Source organism: Dipodomys merriami, unplaced genomic scaffold, assembly GCF_024711535.1.
Source record: "Dipodomys merriami isolate MVZ:Mamm:240054 unplaced genomic scaffold, mDipMer1.0.p SCAF_6, whole genome shotgun sequence".
Classification (NCBI taxonomy): domain Eukaryota; kingdom Metazoa; phylum Chordata; class Mammalia; order Rodentia; family Heteromyidae; genus Dipodomys; species Dipodomys merriami.
The window spans coordinates 2748693-2765832 of NW_027206179.1; the positions used below are offsets into that span (position 1 = coordinate 2748693).

General features: G+C 42.0%; 1 protein-coding gene across 1 annotated transcript; it reads right to left on the reverse strand.

Moving 5' to 3' along the window:
- Nucleotides 1–869: 869 nt before the first annotated feature.
- On the reverse strand, nt 870–16640 carry LOC138813629 (vomeronasal type-2 receptor 116-like). Its single transcript, XM_070002028.1, has 8 exons — nt 16539–16640; nt 14732–14791; nt 14252–14373; nt 8938–9226; nt 7749–8558; nt 5332–5559; nt 4222–4345; nt 870–1789 (listed from the first exon to the last, which is right to left on the reverse strand). The coding sequence occupies exons 1-8, from the start codon at nt 16638–16640 to the stop codon at nt 870–872; spliced, it is 2655 nt and encodes an 884-aa protein (XP_069858129.1).
- Nucleotides 16641–17140: the final 500 nt, after the last annotated feature.

A 17140-nucleotide genomic window follows, 5' to 3' on the forward strand; every position in this document is an offset into this window, starting at 1 on the left:
AAAGACTGAAAACATGCAAAGGACTCAGTGTGAGCATGATAGGGAACAAGAGGAGGCAAACCAAAGGTTAACAGGAATCTCGTGACATGAGGAAGCTACTCAAAGATTAGTACAGGAATTGCGTTAGCAGATTGAGAACAGTCAAACAGAAATACAAGAATTGCCTGAGCAGGCTGAGAACAGTCAAAGAGAAAGTCAGGAATTGCCTGAGTAGGCTGAGAACAGTCAAAGAGAAACACAGGAATTGTGTGAGCAAGCTGAAAACAGTCAGAGAATTACAGGAATTGTGTGAACGTGAGGAAGCTATTCAATGAGTAATAGAGAAAGATCTTTACTAGCCATACAATAGATAAGGGTCTCAGACCTAAAATATACCTGAACTTAAAACATTAAAGCCCCCAACAATAAATCCTCAAAGAAACAACGGCCCAATAAATAAGTGGGCTACAGTCTTACAGAGAAACTTCTCTGAAGAGGAAAGAAGAATGGCTAATAGACACATGAAGAAATGCTCAACCTCCCTAGCCATAAAATGCAAATCAAAACAACATTAAGTTTCCACCACACCTAGTTAAAATGGCTATAATCAAGAACTCTAATAACAACAGATGCTGGAGGGGATGTGGACAGAATGGGACCTTACTGCATTATTGGTGGGTGTGTAAACTTGTTCAACAACTTTGGAAAGTAGTATGGAGGTTCCTCAAAAGACTCCGCATAGAGCTCCCATATGACACAGCAAACCCACTTTTGGGTATTTTCCCGAATGATCACAAAAAAGACCATACTAAAGCACAACAATGTTTATTGCAGCATTATTTACAATAGCTAAGGTATGGATCCAACCCAGATGTTTATCTATGTTTATCTTAATGTTTGTTTCTTCCAGAACGTGATCTCTCCCTGAACCTGGAGAAAGAATTTCTCTCAGGTCTTATCAGGATGATGTAGCACTTGGGGGCAAAGATGCAGCCTAAGAGACCTGCACTGGAGGCCAAAATGGAGAAGACCTCCACGGCCACCATGGCCTTCCCCTTGGTGCTGTGGTAGACAGGCAGGAAGGTGAGCCACACACTGCAGAACACCAGCATGCTGAAGGTCAGGAACTTGGCCTCATTGAAGGTGTCAGGCAGGTTTCTGGCCAGAAAAGCCACAGTGAAGCTGGCCAGGGCCAGAGAGCCAAGGTATCCCAGGACACAGTAGAAGGCAGTGAGGGACCCCATGTTGCACAGGATGATGATGTAGCCATGTTCAGATTGTGCATCTTTGTCCACAAATGGAGGAGAGATTTTCAGCCAGAGGCCACAGAGGGTCACCTGGATGAGAGTGCAGATGGGGATGAGGAGGTTAGGAACCCAGAAGAGCAGCCTCTGCCTCGTGCCTCTCCCAGGAGCAGCGAGGGTGAAGGCCAGAACCACAGTGATGGTCTTGGCCAGGACCGTGGAGACAGCCACCGTGAACACCACTGCGAATGTTGTGTGCTGCAGGATGCAGGCAGTTGTGTGAGGACGGCCAAGGAAGAGTAAGGAGCAGAGGAAGCTGCAGATGAGGGAGATGAGCAGGATGTAACTGAGGGCCCAGTTATTGGCCTTGACAATGGGGGTGTCTTGGTGCTTGATAAACACCCCAAGAACAGCAGCTGTGAGTGCAGAGCAGCAAAGAGCTGTGCAAGCCAGAGCCATACCCAAGGGGTCTTCATAAGCCAGGAAGCCCTCAGTTTTCCTCAGGCAATGATTTCTCCGGATGTTGGCAAACTGATGATCTGCACACCTGACACACTGCTCCATGTCTAGTGAGGTGTGAGAATCACTATTAGTTTCTGGTCAGTATTTGTCTTTCCTCTCACCGCCCTTGATTCAAGTAGCTAGCTCATTTTCCCTGATTCACCAGTTGACCTGTATTGAGTTCAGTACCAATAGAGTAACTCTCTGTATCAAAATGCTTTCACATCAAATCTCTTTCTCACATTTCTTCTTCTTTCCCTCCTATCTTTCTGTTTTTATGTTTTTCTTTCTTTTCTTTTCCTTCCTTCCTTTGTTCCTTCCTTCCTTCCTTTGTTCCTTCCTTCCTTCCTTTGTTCCTTCCTTCCTTCCTTTGTTCCTTCCTTCCTTTGTTCCTTCCTTTCTTTTGTTCTTTCTTTTTCTTCTTTTTTTCTTTTTCTTCTTTCTTTCTTTCTTTCTTTCTTTCTTTCTTTCTTTCTTTCTTTCTTTCTTTCTTTCTTTCTTTCTTTCTTTCTCTCTCTTCCTTTCTCTCTCTCTTTCTCTCTTTCTTTCTTTCTTTCTTTCTTTCTTTCTTTCTTTCTTTCTTTCTTTCTTTCTTTCTTTCTTTTTCTCTCCTTATTTCCATCCTTCCTTCCTTCCTTCCTTCCTTCCTTCCTTTCTTCTTTCCTTCCTTCCTTCCTTCCTTCCTTCCTTCCTTCCTTCCTTCCTTCCTTCCTTCCTTCATTCTTTCCTTCCTTCCTTCCTTCCCTCCTTCCTTTCCTCTCTCCTTCCATCCCTCCCGCCCTCCTTCACTTCTTCCTTCTCTAGCTCCTTCCTTCTTTAGATCTGTCTTTCTTTCCTCCAGTGCTTGAACTCTGGACATGCGACGTTTTCCAGAGTATTTTGCTCAAAACTACCACTCTACCACTTGAGCCACAGCTCCAATCACAGCTTTTTGGGTGCTTAATGGTGAGAAAGAATCTTACTGAGTTTCCTTTACATCATTACATGGAAGCTCCATCCTCAAATCTCAACTGCCTTAATCGCTTGGATTACAAGTGTAATATACAATTACCAGCATTATGTGCTGCATTCTTGACAGGTCATACCACTCTGGCTCTCTGCTACTCATTCAAGACATAATGGAAAATAGAGAATCAGCCCATCCACTTCACTTTGTACAAGAGGGTCTAATCCAAACCTCAATCTCCTCATTACACCAAACACAGAGCACTTGCTCTGTGTCAAGAACAGTACTCCTCCACTGATATGATAAGGTGTGGGAAAGATCAGGTGGAGGAGCGAGAAGAGAAATGAAGTGGAGATGATAAACTACTTCTGAATCTTTTATATTTAAAGAATTGCTAGTCAATCTAGTGCCAGTGTCAGACATGGAGTGACCATAACAAAGCCCCTTGTATTATTAGTGCATGCTAAATAGAAAATAACATTTAATTAGAAATGAGCAGCAATAGGCACTCAGAAATGAAAGGCTGTGTTACATCCACAATTCCATGATGATTTGCATATCATTTCAAAGTTCAACAGCTGGTCCTTGATATTTTCTTTTTTTCAGTGTTTAGCTCTTATTTTCTCCATTTCTCCCTTGTTTATTAAATGTTTTTTTATTGTAAAGATACTGTACAAAGTGGTTACAGTTACATGAGTAAGGTAATGAGTACTTTTCCTATTGAGCATTGTTCCCCTTTTTTTTAAAATGGTTTTTATTGTAAAAATACTGTATAGAGTAGTTACAGTTACATGAGTAAGGTAAAGTGTACATTTCTTATCTAGCATTGTTGCCTCCTCCTTTGTTTTTTCCTTATCATCCCTTCCTTGTCCACCTCCCCAAGAACTCCCCCAACAATGCCAAAGTGGTAAAGTTCTTTCTCAATAAAGTGTCTGTCTTGTACATCTCCTGGTTAAAATTGGTCAACCTGTGTCCCTATTTAAGCAGTTTGTTTTTTCCTTGCCCTTCCCAAATTAGGAAAATGTATATACAAGATGCAGGGCAACAGAATCCAATACACTGAAAACAGGGGTTATACCATGGGGGTGGAACATACCAAAGAAACAAAAAAATCACATAGTCATTATAAATACCTTAAAAAAAGAAAGAAAAAACCACTTGTGTTCCTATCTTGGTGTTCATTTCGCTTAACATCAACTTATATGGTCATAAGTACATAGCTTTTGACAGTTTCTGCTTGCCCTAGACATAGAGCAGTTATAACAAATAATGGAAACCATGGGTTCTTTAAATACAAAAAATGCAATTGAGGAGAGGGGAATATGGGTATTCTCACGATGAAGCCTGTAATAGATTAGAAAATACAATCAGAGATGTAATGAAGGGGCAGTGGGTGTTTCTTCTAAGGAAAGTATGCTTAACGGTAGCCCTGGAATTCTGCATGAAGTTGCATGTGTGTTCCTGCCATGTTACTGTAGATCACTCCACTGGCTTGCATGGACTGAAGGTTAGGAAAGAGAGATGGGGAATTTCTCTAACTTACAGGCTCACCTGTCACATTAGAAATCTCATTCTCTGGGCAAGGAGTGCAATCAAAGCAACAGGTAGCATTTCCCTCCAGAGAGGCCTTCCTGAATCCAGGACCACAGCTCTCACTGCACACAGACCGAGGAGACTGAGAATATTCAGATGAAAGTTAGTGACCATTTATCCTTTTACCTGACATCTGAGGCACTCCAGTGATTTAGGGGAAATGATCATCAAAACACATAATATTTATATGCATACAACAAATGAATTTACTGAACCTTCTTACAGTTTCATCTGACATGAGTTGAAGAATATGTGGGGCCTGAACACCCATCACTCATACTATCGGGAAATCATGGAGCCTTGAAGTGTTGGATGTTAATTCTAGGAAATTAGGAAATAGGAGTTAATCCTGCATCTTATTCTTGAATTCAGTTGATCTGTTTATAGATGAATAAGAGCATGAGAGGAAAATCACTCAGGAAAACTTCAAACCCACACTCGAAAGCATGGCTAATTGCTTTGGAGGTGCTACTGTACCCAGGGCCATTCACATCTCTCTTGGCTTCCTAGCTGTCAGAAAGTTGGTGAATTTCTCTGGCAGATGCTCCTTTCATTACATCCTGTCTCGCTAGACTAAGAAGCAACAATCTATCCAACCATGGTCTGAAATCTCCAGGCAGAAGCAAAGCAAGCCCTTCTGCCTTCTCATTTGATTCCCTCAGATATTTTGTCACAGTGCTGGTATGATGATTCACAGGTGTCACTTTTATGATATTCACTATGCAAACATAGAACAACATATTGGTCATGATATGTTCCTCTTTTCCATCCATGAATCTGTTAGTAAGAAACTTCCAGAAAGAGAAAGTTTTGAAATGTACACCACTGAGCCATAGTTTTATTGAAGAAACTTTAAAACAGGATAAGCTTATTGCTCATTTATACATAGATCATGCCATTATGGTTAGAAACCACTGACCCTGGGGGAGAAATAAGGATGTGGTGACATTGTCTACAAGCATTGTGATCATAACCTGGCTTAGGGAATTTTAAGCTCTTTCTACAACTACTTCCTAATAACAATACATTTTTATAAAGGAGAGAGTAACAAAAGTAGAAATGACCCACCTTGGTAATTCCTATGGGCCACTCTATCAGATTTTCAAACAAAATCAGTTGGTGACCATGTGGCCTAGATGGAGAAAACTTGCCAACTTTCACCTTTTGTCCCAGACCTTCTGGAAAATTCCAAAAGCTCTTAATGTCATACTCTGCCTCCAATTTCCTTTCCTCATTCAAAATCACTTGGTCTCCAACAGGATTGGTAAATTGGATCTTGTTCAAAAAGGGATGCAGCTAAAAGGGACACATTACAGTATGGTGAGGTGCTTCTCAGTGTTATCACAGAACCCCAGAACAATGAATTACTCTTCATTCCCATCTCCTGATTCACACACCACACGAATCCAACCAACAGTATGAAATGCAGGCCCACAGCAGACTAAAGTGTTACCAAGTTGTTAAACCTGGGTATCCAGGATGGGATGCAGAAACTTAATTTCAGGCGAATGAAACTGCATCCATAACCAACCAAATATGAATTATCATATGATAGACTTCAAGGGACTCTCTAAATTGCATTTCAATCACTTATTTTGTGATTCTGATCAGAGAATCAGTCTGAAATATGGGTAAATAATAAACTAAGTAGAATCATAGAATATTTTTGAAGACTATGAAAGATTACCTTAAACAAGACTTAGTTCACTGCATGTGTGTGTGTGTGTGTGTGTGTGTGTGTGTGTGTGTGTATGTCTGTGTCTGTGTGTGTATGCCTGTACTTTGGTGTGACCTCACAGCTTAGGCACTCAACTTGGTTTCTTTTTTTTGTTTGTTTTTTTCAAAGTGATCATGCTGTCCATTGAGCCACAGCTCCCCCTCTGGGTTTTTGGTGGTTAATTGTGGTCATGAGTGATCCACAGTTGTGAGCCACTTGTGTCTAGTTAAAATTAGGTTTTCAAGAAGTAGTCACCCTTAGAGAAGATCTTCACTAGCCATACAACGGACAAGGGTCACATATCTAAAATATACTTGGAACTCAAAAAATTAAATGCCCCAAAAACAAATCCTCAAAGAAACAACTGCCCAATAAATAAGTGGGCTAAAGACTTAAAGAGAAGCTTCTCTGAAGAGGAATGAACGATGGCCAGTAGACACATGAAGAAATGCTCAACCTCCCTATCCCTAAAAGGAATGCAAATCAAAACAACGTTGAGATAACACCTCACTCCAGGTAAAATGGCTAAAATCAAGAACTCTAATAACAACATATGCTGGAGGGGATGTGGACAGTAGGGAACCTTACTGTATTGTTGGTGGGACTGTAAACATGTTTAACCACTTTGTAAAGTAGTATGGAGGTTCCTCAAAAGACTCCACATAGAGCTCCACTATGACCCAGCAATCCCACTTTTGGGCATAAACCCAAATGTTTACAAACAAGACCACACTAAAGCTACCAGCATCACAATGTTTATTGCAGCATTATTTACCATAGCTAAGATCTGGAACCAACCCAGATGCCCCTCAGTAGATGAATGGATCAAGAAAAAGTGTTATATATACAAAATGGAACTCTATGCCTCCATCAGAAAGAATGACATTGCCCAATTTGTTAGGAAATGGAAAGGCTTGGAAAAAATTATATTAAGTGAAGTAAGCAAGGCCCAAAGTAACATAGGTCCCATGGTTTCCCTTATTAGTAATATATAGTATATGTCTGAGTCAAGTAGAATAGGTCAGATAAGGTGATGTTAGGGAAATGAACCCTAAGGTACGAATTCAAATATTTTTTTTCTTTCTTGCGATTGTTTCTAACACATTAATAAGATCATTTCTTTTTTGCTTTGTATGTCCCTCCCCCACAGTATACAGTATAACCCCTGCTTTCACTATATTTGATGTTGGTATATTTTTTTGGAGGGGAAGGGAAAAAAGAATCATTTAAATAGGGATACAGGTGGACCCATTGCAACAATGAGATGGACAAGTCTTTATGTCAAAAACAAACTTCACAGCTTTGGTTCAGGGCGTGGGGGAGGATAGGATAGGGAGGACGGGGGGATGTGTCCGATGGCAAGGGGAAACAAAGGAGGAGGCTACAAAGCTTGTTAAGAAATGTACTCATTATCTTGCCCATGTTATTGTAACCCCTCTGTATAGTATTTTCACAATAAAAAACTAGTCACCCTTAATCTGTTATTTTACAAAGGTACAAGGAGCATTTGAATATATCCTGTTGAAAAGGGGACAGCTTTTTACACACATAGTGAGGATGGGGACAGAAGACACAGCACTTCCTTGTCAAGGATGCAGCGTACTTCAAGAACATTGTCTTCACAGCTCTACCGTCACTTCATGGAGAGCACAACAGACTTCCTTGTATTTGCCAAAATGGTGCCAGACAACCTAGTTTCATCTGGTATGAAAGCTTATATAGAAGTTCTGCATGCCTAGAGTAGGTCACCCAAAAGCAAAGCCATTACCTGTGAAGAGAGAAATTCCCTGCGTTGCCCGTTGTGTACTCTTGTTCCTTCCATGTAATGAAGAAACATCTGGTGGAGGGCATGGGCCAATGCATACACAGCATTGTAGATGTTGTAACTCTCATCTGACATGGTCATGTCAAAAATGTGCCTCAGCAACCAATGCAGTGTGGCATTGTATGAACAGTGCCCCAAGTCTCTGCAGTCAGACTTAATCAGTAGGGTATAAACAGACTGAATCCATGACCTGGGAAGGGAGTTATTTGCTGAGTTCTTGGAGAAGGTCTCTGTCAGAATAAAATTGGTGAACCCAGCAGTGTTTCTATGATGGTGAGAGAAGATAAGAGGTGCATGGAAAGAGTCAATCAGAAAATGTCTTTTAGCAATAGTCACATCATCATAGGGTGAGTTCAGCACCCAGACTTTGCCTGTAATTACAAAGTGCCTAACTTTAAGAATGAAGCCTTGTAGAAATTTACTGTTCGCATAAATGATAATCACATTGGTTGAAAAGTCCATTAGCTGGCGCTGCATAGATAGATCATTTGAGTAATCTGAAAGGACACTGTAAGTGATCATGTTCTCAAAGGCAAAGCAGACTCTACTCTTGCTCATCTCTTCTCTCAATTCTGAGAGGAACCACATACCATTGTTGTCTTCAGTGATGAATAGTCCCACCCAGTTCCAGCTGAAATGTAGCATCAAGGAGACCATGGCCAGGGCTAGACCTGAGTCCTTGGCAGCCATCTGATAGACAGTACCAAACTTTCCATGGTTACTCAGGAGAGGATCAAAAGACCCAAAGGTGAACTACAGGGAACAAATGGAAACAACATCAGGAAGAGGATGGTCATAGGCAAATCTCAGTCCTGATGTGAACGACACAACAACTGGTAGTACAGAGGTGGGAACAAAAGTTTGCTTATCCCATTTGCAAAGTCATCTCCCATGTTCTGAATCTTTGTGGACATGTACAGATAAGCTTCAGAGTTTTGGGTCATCCTTTCCTCTCTTAACACCCCACCCTTTATTTGCAGCAATGAAAATGTGTATGTCCCACCCACTTTTGGAGGCTTCTCCCTGTGAGATTATGCATTTGGAAGGGTTTGTGATACCACCTCCTCTTCAGCCTGTTGAGGACAGTCACTGTGGATATGGCTTCACATCTGCGCACCCCTCCCAGCCTCACCTGTGGAAGTTTGTAGAGGTCCAGCAGTGTCCCTATTGGGAAGAATGTGCTTGAGATTCCTGTGAGTGCCGCTATAGCTTCGCTGTCTCTTCTGCAGGTGTAATTAGGGATGTTTTTATTCTTCCCAGACAGCCAGGTGAGTGGATCCTCTAACATATCAGTACTTAAGTATTGCACAGTATAGATCTCAAACCCGAGAGTCATGTTGGGTAGCAGATGGGGATTCTTGTTGATCTCCTCCACAGCCAAAACCAGGGTGAGAAGCAGTTGGTATTTCTTTAAGTTGATCCTGCACAGAAATCACAAAATTTGGTTAGGTATACAAGTATTACAAATGATTAACTGCAAATCTCATGACTTTGTTGAATCAAATGTTGATTTCTGCACACAGTAATATGTATAGATCCAAAGGGATGGCATTCTAATTTGGAGTCTAAGAAAATTTCTTAGAATTTGGACAGTTCCTGAACAGGCCTTCATCAGCATACATGAGATGACTATTCCTCTGAGATTGCAGACAGAGAGAGGGTGGGGGGAGTGAGCAAGCTGGCTTTTCCTCTCTGCCCCATATGGATATGTGAAAAACACTGCTGTCTGCTGTGATATAGGAACAGGCCCAGATCACATCCCAAATCATTTAGTACCTTAAATTAGCTGTGCATCTGGAAAAAAATCTTAAGAAATACAATTCCAATTGGGAATAGATTGTCCACCTGAGTTCAACCATTATGAGCAGAGAGGCAGGGCCTGCTGTGTTAGGAGTAAATAGGAAAGCAGGCTGCTTTGTGTCTGTGCTCACTTGCCACACATTTGCCAATGGTGCATCCTTCTGCAAAGAAATGAATCTTGCGTTGTGAGGAAAGTAAAGAAATCACAGAAGTACAATCAATGGCATGTGATAGAGGCACACTCAGCTGACTCAGAAAATGTCATCACTCTAGGGGATTCCGCAGAACAGAGCAAGATGGCATCCCAGAAAGCTAGAACATAAAGATTGCCTCACCCAACAAAGAACAAATGAGTCAGGGAGTGTGGACTAGAGGATACTTCTCTAGTAGAACAAACAAGAGGATAGGATATGTGAGAAAAGGGGGAAGAAGCCATCTCCATGTTTCTCCCCATTAACAGCATTAGTTGCTCATTATGGACAGAAACCCTCTGACATTGCAGGGAGGGAGAGAATTAAAGTTAAATCTCAGCACCATCCCCATACACTCAGACCAGTGCTGGGGAAGTGCTTATAGTCTCTACTTTTGGATCCAGACCTTAAGTTGTGCTTCTGGAATTGGTTTAGGGTACAGAAGGAAGACACTGCCACAACCTCCCTCCTCCAATCTTGTGAACGACAGCAGGTATGGGATACAACCTCCTAGTGAACAGGGCAGAAGATTGGGTCAGAGTTTTTCTTAGAACCCTTTGTCAGGCATGTCATGGTTGGACCAATAATCCAGAATAAACTAGAGGCACTGTTTGGTGCTAGCACCACAGCTTCCATTAGAATCTTTCAGGAAGTTTTGGAAGGTCGCTGAGGCAGAACCAAATGCCATTTGCATCAGTTTCCACCATGGGTGGAGTAGGCTGACAACTGTCTTCTTGCTTAGCCTTGTGAAGCCACTGTGGCTATGTGACTCTGTTGTCATCTGGCTCAGTCCAGTCTGGTTGCACAGTGAATAATTTTAGGGACCACTGCCCTAGAAGGAGAGTGCTCAAGATGGCACCAGGAAGAAACTGAAGTCTCTCTAGGAATCCAGTGTGCATTGGTCTACAGCAGCATAAGCTAGAGTGTGGCTTAAGTGTATCCACATGACAGTTTGGGCTTTGGGGATGCTAGATAGCCTGAGTAGATTGTGGTGTTCACCAAGATGGTCCTGTGGCTTGTTTTTTTTTTTTTTTGTTGATTGTGTGGCTTGAACTCTAGGCCTGGGATCTGACCCTAAAATCTTCAGCTTCAGACTAGCTCTCTAGCACTTGAGGCACAGTGCCACTTCTGGCTTTCTTTTGTTTTACTGGAGATAAAAGTCTCACAGACTTTTCTGCCTGGGCTGGCATTGAACCCCGGTCAACAGATCTCAGCCTCCTAAGTAGCTAGAATTCTAGGTATCAGCCACCCATGCCCAGTTTGTGGCTTCCTTTACAAACCTTACCATGCTGCTGTGGCATTGCATGGTTTTCCACCCCAATTATAATAGGTATGACAGGGAAGTAAGATGGTGATATTGTCCTAGAGCTTAGTTTGGGCTAGGTAATAGCACTAGAACTGTGTCATGACCATATTGCCAGGACAGCCTTTGGTAGATTTTGTAATCACCTCAATACCTGAGAAAGTCATCTACCACCAGACAATCTGAATTTTATATTAGCTATCACTAATTGTATATGGTTGTGGGCATCTTGGCTCATGAGCACAACTCTACCATATTCAACCTGAGTCAATCTTAGTACTCACCCAGCACTGTATTGGTCTTGATCGCAGTAGACTGAGGATGATGTACTCAGGCAGGATAGGAAAATGAGGCCTGGTTAATGTATTCCAGGAATTCAAAAACTCAAGCTTAAAACTTGTCCATCTACTTCCCTTAATGTTAAGGGAATGACATCATTTAGGGGAAAATGGAGTAGAATAGATTAGTAAAATATGATGTATGGGAAGCTCACAGCAAACAGCGAGCTATTCATCCATCTACATATCTTAAGATTAAGGGACCAAAGTCATTGAACACAAAAAGAAGCTGGATAAATTAAGGAAAAAAATGAGTCCTAGAGAAGGCAACTCAAAACATGTGATTTCGAAACACTGGGCTACCATCTTTACTTCAAAGAGAGGAAACAGGTTGAAATTGCTTCCCTAGAGATGCATTTCTCATCATATGAATTAGCAGTTGTTTTGTAGGGCAAATGCCTTCCCCACAAGACACTCCCCAAAAGTTAAGCAACATCCTACACCAAATATAGACAACAGCACACCTTCCTTCCCTCAAGGATAATCATCTGGAAAGAATGGCCAAAATATACAGAAACTCAGAAAGTGTAACACCAGGAGTGATTAGAGCAAAGATCACAAACCTATGTTTGTGTAACTTTTAAGTGAGACCTCCTGCCTTTACCATCTGAATATACCAAGCCCAAGAACTGAGTGTCTATTCTCAATTAGAGTGTGTCTTTGCCTTTCTGTTTCTTGTTTGTCTACCTGCTTGTTTCATTGCTTCCTTACTGGGAAAAGCTCTGCCACATTTTCATCCTGTTGTGACTTGTCTAGAATTTCTTCTTCTGGGATCAGAGTCCAGGATCCCAAGTGAAGAGTCCCTACTTTTAGAGTGAAACATCATTAACCTTCATCTGTTTTGGTGACCCTGCTGTTTGGTATTCCAGGTATAATAGAGTTGTGGTGGCCACAGCTGTGTCTAACGCCAGTTCCAGCACACAGATCTTGCTATTGCTAGGCAGAATCGTCGCACAAGGCCATTCCCTGTGGATGAGGCATATGGGCCCCCTGTGCACCCAGGAGAAGGCATATTTGGACCCATGACTCATTGGGGTTCTCGTGAGGTTTTTAGAACCACAGAGTATTTGTCACCAAAATTGCCTTTAGTTTTCTCTGGTACTGAATTGGTTTATCACCTCACAGCTGACTTCTCACAGGCCCTGGGCTCCATCTAGTGTTGACATTGTGGAAGTTAGTACAGACTCAGGAACACTGTAGCCTGCCTGGGATTTCTGGAAAGACAGGCACAAAACCAGACCAGTCAGACTGGTATAATTTGCAGACATTTCAAAGCCCAGATGGTATCACATGCCGATATGAATGAAGAATGTTTCAGAACAATGAGTTCTCCTAGCATTCATTGTAATCATTTTAGGGAAATTCTCATAGAGAGAATCTCAACTCTCATGGATGTTTGCTGATGTCATTGTGTACAATGTAACTGAGGCTTGACATCTAGAATGTCAGGAATACTAAATATGAATTGGGAACTGTTGGCTCAGGCCTGCAATTATAACTACTCAGGAGAATGATATATGAGAATTATGTTTTGTAGTCACTTTGGGCAGGAATGTCTGTGACACTCTTTATGTGCAAGCAACTCCACAGAAACTTGTGCAGAGATGTAGGTCAAGTGGTAGAGTGCCAGCCATGAGAGAAAAAATGCTAAGGGACAGCCATCAAGACTTGAGATGATGCATGAGTACCAGAATGTATGTGAACATGCACACACACACACACACACACACACACACACACACACACACACACACACACACACACACAAACACAGCTCATTGGAGTTTCTAATGCTGGGTTTACACATGAGCCCCATCTTTCTCACTCACTTCCTCACCACATTAATTTGGCTTCAATATCTCTCATAAATATATAATGGAATAAAGTATTCTTCTGAACAAACCCCATACAGGGTGTTTCCACACAACTTGTCTGAGATGATTCATCCATGACTTATCTAGTTTACAGAGAATTCTATAGATCTGAAAGTAGCGAACTCACCTGGGTCAAATGCATGAATGAAACTGTGTATAAAACATATGAAAAAGCCAGGCACCTTTGCTCACACCTATTATCCTATCTACTCAGGAGGCTGAGATCTGAGGATCAGGGTTCAAAGCCAGCCAGGGCAGAAGAGTCCATGAGACTCTTAACTCCAATAAACCACTAGAAAATTGGAAATGGCACTGTGGTGCCAGCAATTGAGCACTTGTCTTAAGCTGAATAGCAGAGAGACAGTATCCAAGCCTAGAGTTCAAGACCCATTACTGACAATATATATGGAAAACACATTCAAATCTAGTTTAGGAAGTTATGAGCAGGGAAAAATAAATAAGCCTGGAAAAATTTGGAGAACAAGGAATGGAAACAGAGTTTCTGGGAATGACATAGGAGACAGGCCAAGACATATATAGCAGGACAGAAGCTTACTTATATTAGTTAAGGAGAAAAAAATAAAATGTGTCATGCATATCCTATTACTGATCTGTCCAGCAGCTCCCCATTTCCAGAGTTTTGCTGACATGAATTAACCCCAGAAGCAGAAACTGCATGACTATCCTAAGAATCATTGCCGTGAAGGTGGTCCAAACATTGGTCCTGTTTTGAAAAGTATAAAGAACGGAATGGATTGAAGATTCCCTGGCCTTTGCCCTATAGATGGGGACATTGCACTTTAATGTCTTTGTATGGACTCTTGGTCACCCCAGTGACACTGAGTAACAGTGATGAATGGAGGAGTCACAGTGATGATGGGGTGGTCGGGACATCTCTGGAAAGGGGAGTAGAGTGGAAGACACACAGAAAACTCTATACCCTTGGAAGAAAGAAAAATATTCATTAGGAACACTTGAAATGAAGTAGAGCTGTTGTAGTGAGGGCAGTGTAGAAGATGCAGAGCACATCAGTGATTGTGTCCAAACTTCCCCCACATCTGACTGTAACACAAAGAGAAAATTCAAAATTTAAGAAAATCCAAGAAATCACTTACTGAATGTTCTGTTGCTGCACGGTAGGGTCATTCAAGCCTTGAACGACCAATTCCCAAGAATAGAGGGGGTAAAATCCAGCAATGACCACATCTCCCCTGCTGCATGCCACAGATTTCTCTGTGCAAATGCATCTTCCATCTTCAGAGAAAGTGATCAGGAGAGGATGCTGGAGGAGAAGCAGTGTCAGAGCCACAGGGAACATTGCTGCTGCTTTGACTTGGAGCTGTGATTCTGTATGCAGACTGTGCCTGCAGTGTCAGGCAGGTGTCTAAATGGATCTTCAGTTTTTGTGGCTTCTTGTTACCTGGATGTCCTCCACTGTCCTCGAGGAATACAGAGCCCGTTCTGCCCTCTGGCTCTGCATCTGAGGCCCAACTTCAAGGTCAAAACAAAACTTAGAAAACATGTGTACCATCTTCCTCTCCACACCCTCAGGACCATGATTTCATCCAAGACAGTAGATAATGAAACTCCAGGAATGGATTCCTCTCTTGTTGAGTTGTTCACAAACTTGTGTGAAAGCAAAAAGTTGAAAACAAAAAAGCACACCAATCAAGGGTCACTAGGGATGATGGGAATGGATGACACCAGAAGATGCCATGTGAAGGTCAAATGATCATATAACGCCATGGCCAGCAAAGGCTCAGTCAGAGTTATTGGAGCACCTTCAAAGATGAGGATGGGCAGGCTCACAACCAAAGGAAAAGGAAGACACAGAAGTTTGTTGAAATGAACCATTCAGGTTTTTATACCAACTGCACATGCACAAGAATCCAGAAGAGCTCAATATATTTATTTACTGCTGCAGCTATTACCAACAGTGTCCTGGAATCCTACCATTACAGATCAATAATTCAAGATCAATGCATTTATCCAATTAGACATTTGCACTCTGAATCTTGAAATTCTTCAGTGCTTGCATGTTGTTGAGCAATGGACTGCACTCATCAATATATGGGCAGTCCATTGTTAGACAGAGATGTTCTATGCTCTATGACTTTCTGGGAACATAGCAGGCCTGCACACTGAGGATCCTGGTAGCTGTGGGTGTATGGATGGGTCTTGCTCTGCTGTGTCCCCATCATGTCCTGAGTGCTCCAGGAATTCTTGTTCCCACTTGGACAGCCACGTGGTGCCAGCTCTGTCCATGTCTCCCTACCTGTCTTCTCTATTAGTTTTTCATACTAGAAGTGAAACCAAGGTCACAGCATAGGGTCCTGCTGTGCACAGAGTTCACCACGGTGGCTGGTTCGGTGAACTGGCTGCATATATTTATGAGGAAGGGCTTGGCAAATGTAAGTTGGAAAAGTAAGCATGCAAATGCTATTTGGTGATAGTAGCCAGCAAGACCTTGCAAGAGTATCAGTGCTGGGGCCTAGCTTGAATTTGGTTTTGAGGTAGAAATCTTTGTTGCTTCTATACCCAGGATTATTGGTATGTGCCACCTGTGCCTGGCTCAGAGGACAAACTTTTATCCCATTCTCCTCATCTATTACTCTAACTGTTTCTGTTCAGTCTGCCCAAGAGAACAGGCCCTCCCAACTTGTTCTTCACTTTCCTGAAACCAGTAGTCACCTGTTAATCACCTGACTGGGAGTCAGCAAAGGACCCCACAATCTGAGGTCACTTCCTCATCCACGGAGGTCACTTCCTGGACCATCCTGGTCACACCTCTGTAGGACAGTGATAAGTTCCCCAGACTCTGTGGTCACTTCCACATCTGCTGTGGTCCCCTTCTCTCTCTTTTTACTTTCTTCATTTTCCTTTTCCTGTGTCTTCTCCAGGGGCTTCCATCTCCTGAGGGTGGCCAGTTTGCCTTTCTCCCTGAACCGTGTATCAGGTTTCCTTGCTGGAGAAGCTAACAATTTCTACTTCATTGTCATTGGTGTCTACTCTAGTACTCTATGCCTTCTTCTCCCTACATTTCAAAAATAAGAGAAAACTTGGGGATCTCTGTTGCCTCAATCCGTGTGCTTTCTTTCTGGTATGTCTGTTTGTTTGTCTGTGTGTATTGTAAATGTGTTGTACAGAAGAGTTACCATTATGTAAATCAGATATTGAGTACATTTCTGTTTTTACAATGTTACCCAGCTTTTCCCTCCCTGCCCCACCCACAGGTCGAATGCTTCATTGTTCACACGGTGTCCAGTATGGACCACTGCTGCATTTGCCAGGGTGATTAACTGAACACGATGTTGTCCACTTGCACCCATATTCCTGACTCAAACATATAATTGCATGCTCAAGATTCCTTGTGTCTGTGTGATTCAATTTACTTTTTCCATTCATGTGTTGATTGGAACAGAGCCTAGTCCTGCAACTCATCTTCTAAGTAGTGTCATGATAAACACTCACCATATGTAAACATAGACATAACAAACACCAATATTTATGTGTGTGTAATATTATATATTTTGTCGTATTATGTTACCAAAGGAGTTATAATATTCCTTTTGGCCATATCCCCATTAGTGTCTGTTATTATTAATTTTCTGGATAATCAATCATCTTATTTATTGCTAATTATTTTATAATGAGTCATATTTTATGAAAGTTAAGATGTACTCATCTGCTACTTACTTGAACATTTTGTGGGTATAAAAATTGAAGATGGGAAGTGGTGCTGTGACTGAAGTGGTAGAGTGCTAGCCTTGAGCTGAAGAGCTGAGGGACAGTGCCAAGGCCCAGAGTTCAAGCCCCACAACACACCAAA

What these genes read in the sequence shown, in the direction of transcription:
- LOC138813629 (XM_070002028.1), bottom strand. Translation starts at nt 16,640, where the DNA reads ATGGGTGCAAGTGGACAACATCGTGTTCAGTTAATCACCCTGGCAAAT. An exon ending in ACCTCTACAAACTTCCACAG is followed by an intron (nt 8,559 to 8,937) that starts GTGAGGCTGGGA and finishes TGTTCCCTGTAG; the next exon opens with TTCACCTTTGGGTCTTTTGA. An exon ending in GGCCCATAGGAATTACCAAG is followed by an intron (nt 4,346 to 5,331) that starts GTGGGTCATTTC and finishes GAATATTCTCAG; the next exon opens with TCTCCTCGGTCTGTGTGCAG.